The 4,539-nt window shown below is 43.8% G+C and overlaps 1 protein-coding gene across 1 annotated transcript; it reads left to right on the plus strand.

Annotated features, from left to right (window-relative positions):
* Positions 1-1,420: 1,420 nt before the first annotated feature.
* On the plus strand, positions 1,421-3,881 carry LOC146645100 (E3 SUMO-protein ligase ZBED1-like). Its single transcript, XM_085394282.1, has 3 exons — positions 1,421-2,315; positions 2,866-3,210; positions 3,454-3,881. Exons 1-3 carry the CDS (start codon positions 1,421-1,423, stop codon positions 3,879-3,881), a joined length of 1,668 nt encoding a protein of 555 aa, XP_085250408.1.
* Positions 3,882-4,539: the final 658 nt, after the last annotated feature.

The raw sequence follows: 4,539 nt of genomic DNA on the forward strand, positions 1-4,539 counted from the left end.
TGATCATCCCAGCCTTGCCGTAATGGTCCATTTGATTCACCTTTTATTGTTCATTTTATTTTCACTTACTGAATACGGGACAGACTTGACTGGGGGAAAGAAGGGGAGAAAGAAAGAGGGAAAGAGAAACAGCTGAGAAGAGGGACGGGGGAGAAGGGCAAAAGACAAAAACCAACAGAACGGGCAGAGAAAAAAAAAATGCATATATCAATCACCTGGGTCACCTGCTGAGAAAGAAAAAAGAAAACAAGCAGAAGAGAAAAAGAGTAATAGAATAAACAACATCACAATGATATATGGGAATATGACAGTAAATACTAAATATTAAACATTATTGTGCAGCACATAAGATCAACAGAACACAGTGTGCTTTGAGGTAGGAGCCAAAAAGGGTGTAGTTTGTGGGTGTGATCAACCGTGTGTACACCTGTGAGCATGGACGCGCTTGTTTTTTGTTTTTTAAAAGGTTCCTTCATGTAATAATCTGCTAGAGGGTGTGGGGGGGCCACAGCCCCGTCCTCCAGGGCATGAAGCAGGTATGGAGGAGATCAAAACTCCAGACATCCAGAGGCCCCCAGAACACAAGAGACCAAGGAAAACCAACAGAGGGGCAGCCGCGCCACTGTCCCAGAAAGAGCTGAGGAGAGTCCCAGATGAGGGCTCACTCAGCAGCCGCGGAGCAGAAGCCAGGGGGAGTTGCAGTGACGCGCCCGTGAGCTCCGCCGGCAGCCAGCTGCGCCTGAGTGACCGAGCCCCAGGCCGAGAGGCCGGGGGCACCCCACCTCCGAAGTGGCCCGAGCGAGCCCCAGGCTCCAGGCCCCGATAAGCGGCCGCCAAGGAGTGAGCCGGTGTGTACCTGGATGCCCATCCCCGGACACAAAGAACCACCAACGCACCGATGTCTGAGGGGGTCCGCCACTGGCAGGGGAAGTGGTGGTGGGGGGAGATAGACCTCCAAACCTTGGAGGGCCTGAGATGTCCCCAGAGAGGTGGCGCCTGACACCCAACCTGACATATAGACACAGACATACAGGCACACACAGATACAAACATCCATTCCCACCCTCATGCTCTCATATGCACTTACTCCACACTCAACCAACGTGGAGACAGACATAAAGAGACGCTGTACTAGAGCTGGGCGATATAACGATAACGATATGTATCGCGATATAACTTTTACTCGATAGAGAAATTAAACTATCGCGATAGACCTCGCCGCTCTTGTCCTCTTAAAAAAAAAAAAAAGAAAAAAAAAAGTCAGCCAATCCAAATTAAGTAGCGCAGAGCCGAACCAATCACAGCCGCAGCGTCACGTCACGTGACTTGTTACGTACAGCACAAGTGCCAAGGCGCACGTGCGTATTTGTTTGTGAAGCAGCTAGCAGCTAACCGCCGTGTCGACTGGGTGATGGAGAAAATGAGTGCACCAAGTAGAGAAAAATCAACCGAGAGAACGGAAGAGAACACAGATGACAGCTCGAATGCCGAAGAGATTGTCGAAAGGAAGGGCCGGAAAAGTTCCGTAGTGTGGAGATATTTCGGCTATTTGAAGTCCGACAAAAAACAGAGTAGCACGCACTGTAAGTTGTGCCGACAGCATGTTCCCACCAAGTCTGGAAATACAACTAACCTGTTTCATCACCTGAAGCAGTGCCACCCACAAGAGCACGCTCAATCTCTGACTGAAAGTGCTAATTTGTCATCGAAAACAACCGGGGGAATCCCTGCGAAGCAGCAACAGTCAATTGAGTCGGCTTTCTCCAGCGTCTTACCATATGACAAAAAAGCTAAGAGACATAGCGACATAACGAATGCCATAGCCTACTGTCTTGCTAAAGACATGCTACCAATAAACACGGTCGAAAATGAAGGATTCAAGCAGCTAATTAAGGTACTGGATCCTCGTTACCAACTCCCTGGACGTAAACATTTCTCTCAGATAGCGCTTCCAACGCTATATAGAGAGTGCCGTGAGGCTGTTGAGAAGGAGCTACAAACTGTATCGTTCTTCGCTACTACATCCGACATGTGGTCAAGTCGCACGTCAGAACCTTACCTTAGCCTTACTGCCCACTATATCGACCAAGACTGGAATCTGAAAAGCAAATGTCTTCAAGCTGCCTACCTTCCCGACGACCACACGGGTGAAGTAATTGCATTAGGACTGTCAGAAGCGCTTGCATCCTGGGGACTGAGTGAAGACAAACAAGTCTGCATCACAACCGATAGTGGGACAAATATAGTGAAGGCCACATCCCTGAATAACTGGACCCGGCTGCAGTGCTTCGGACATCGACTTCACTCAGCTATCGGTAAGTTGGGAAGCAGAATAAAATTAAAAATGCCTCTTTTAATTGTGTTTTTGAGCCCATGTAAACATATTAAAAGCTAGAGATCTAAATCACTTCAATGGTTATTGTTAAAAAATAAACATCAGAAAGAATATTCTTCATGTCAGCCTATTTATTTGAGGTAATAGTTGCTGTTGGCATGCATAATAGGCAAATATTCAGTCACTCTTCAGTGTAAATCAAGTTGACAAAATGTGCCAAATAAAATTTAGAATTTTGGGGTTCTATCAGGATCCCAATTGGCTAATACAGAACCTCAGCTCTTTAAGAACAAGTGATGAAAACGTCAAACAATGATGTTGATAACACCAGCCTCTGTCACCTTTTTAAATATAAGAAAAAAAAATTTGGTCAGTCTGTCAGCAAAATTTAAAAAAGTAAAAGTACAATCATAGCAAGTAAATGTGTTTTCAGGGCAGTGAAATTTATTTGTGACTGGAAAAAAAAAATCAAAAATCTTAAATTAAATTCTGAGGTTAATATGTGCTATTATTTACCTTTTTATCCACAGAAAAAGCCGGCAAAGACAAGAGGATGGAGCGAGCTGTGGCCGTGTGTAAGAGAGTGGTGGCCACCTTCAGTTTCTCTTGGAAGAAGAAAAGGGAATTGGCTGCTGCTCAGGAGGAGCTTCACCTACCCCAGCACAAGTTAGTGACAGAGTCGCCCACCAGGTGGGGCTCACGCCAAAAAATGGTTAGGAGGGTTCTGGAGCAACATAAAGCTATCTCTCAGGTCCTCAGTGCAGATAAGAAGACCAGGCACTTGGTTCCCTCCTGGCAAGATCTAGATGTTCTGGAGTCTGTGCATGTGGCCCTGAACCCACTACTGGAATTCACAGATTCACTTTCTGGAGAGTGTTACGTGAGTGTGTCCTACCTCAAGCCGATGCTTCACCTTTTCAGAACACAGATTCTGAAACCATCTGAGGTTGAAACACAACTTACAAAAGACCTTAAGATGACAGTCATGACATACCTTGATGAAAAGTACAATGACCAGATTACAAATGAACTGCTTGATGTTGCAACCCAGCTAGATCCGCGCTTCAAAGTACAATACATTAATGCAGAACACGTTGATGCCATCAAAATGAGAGCAGTGTATGAGATGTTGGGGCAAATTGAGCACCCATCCACTTCATCTGGAACGGAGGAAACAGAAGATGGTGGAGCTGCTGCAGTACTACCAACCCAGAAGAAACAGAGAAAGTCACTGGGCAGTTTCTTTAAGAAATCCCACCCCACCAGCACAGGGCTCACTGAGAAAGAGACAGTTGAAAAGGAGCTTGAAAAGTACTTGCTGGCACCTGATGCAGACAGTGAAATGGACCCACTTGAGTGGTGGAAAATCAACAACAGAAGCTTCCCAAGAGTTAGCTGCCTGGCAAAGCGCTACCTGTGCATCCCCGCAACCAGCAGCCCCTCTGAGAGGGTATTTAGTACAGGGGGTAATATTGTGACTTGCCACAGGGCCGCTTTAAAGCCTGAAGCAGTGGATAGACTTGTCTTCCTGTCCCACAACCTGTAGGCTTTTTTCAGACTAAAGTTATATATATATATATATATATATATATATATATATATATATATATGTGTATATGTATGTGTGTGTGTGTGTGTGTGTTGCACCTTGGATGTGTACCTAGGATTTAAAGAATGTTCTGTTAGCATCTTTATTTTAAAACTGTTGGAAAAGCTCAGCTATACAACAAGGAGAGTGAGAATTTCCTTTTAGTTCTCAGTTCATTTGATATTGACATTGACAAAAGTTAGTCAATTTTGTCTGTTCTTCTGTAAAAAAAAAAACTAAGATTTATTTTTAGAATTAATATTTTGTTTCTAAGTGGAAGTGACAATTTAGTAGTCTGTTTTGTTTGTTCTATTTTCAAACTTAAACGCTTTAGCGGCTGCTTTTTGTTTAGTTTGCAATATTTGCCTTTATTTATTTGAAACTGAAGTCTCATTTTCCTTAAGTACATCTGCCCTGTTTAACTTATTATGGGAAATAAATATTTAAATCAAAACAAGCGGCTGATTATTTCACATTTTACTTGTGAGCAACGGCACATTTAAATCTTACAAATTTAGTTATTTGGCTTATATCGTGATATATATCGTTATCGCCTGAAATGAAAAAAACATATCGTGATATGGAAAAATCTCATATCGCCCAGCTCTACGCTGTA

The sequence above is a fragment of the Rhamphochromis longiceps genome, linkage group LG20 (genome assembly GCF_057381845.1).
Source record: "Rhamphochromis longiceps isolate RC_006_pf linkage group LG20, R_longiceps_female_GT1.1, whole genome shotgun sequence".
Classification (NCBI taxonomy): Eukaryota; Metazoa; Chordata; class Actinopteri; order Cichliformes; family Cichlidae; genus Rhamphochromis; species Rhamphochromis longiceps.

What these genes read in the sequence shown, in the direction of transcription:
- LOC146645100 (XM_085394282.1), top strand. Translation starts at nt 1,421, where the DNA reads ATGAGTGCACCAAGTAGAGAAAAATCAACCGAGAGAACGGAAGAGAAC. An exon ending in TCGACTTCACTCAGCTATCG is followed by an intron (nt 2,316 to 2,865) that starts GTAAGTTGGGAA and finishes TTTTATCCACAG; the next exon opens with AAAAAGCCGGCAAAGACAAG. An exon ending in AGATTCACTTTCTGGAGAGT is followed by an intron (nt 3,211 to 3,453) that starts GTTACGTGAGTG and finishes AAATGAGAGCAG; the next exon opens with TGTATGAGATGTTGGGGCAA.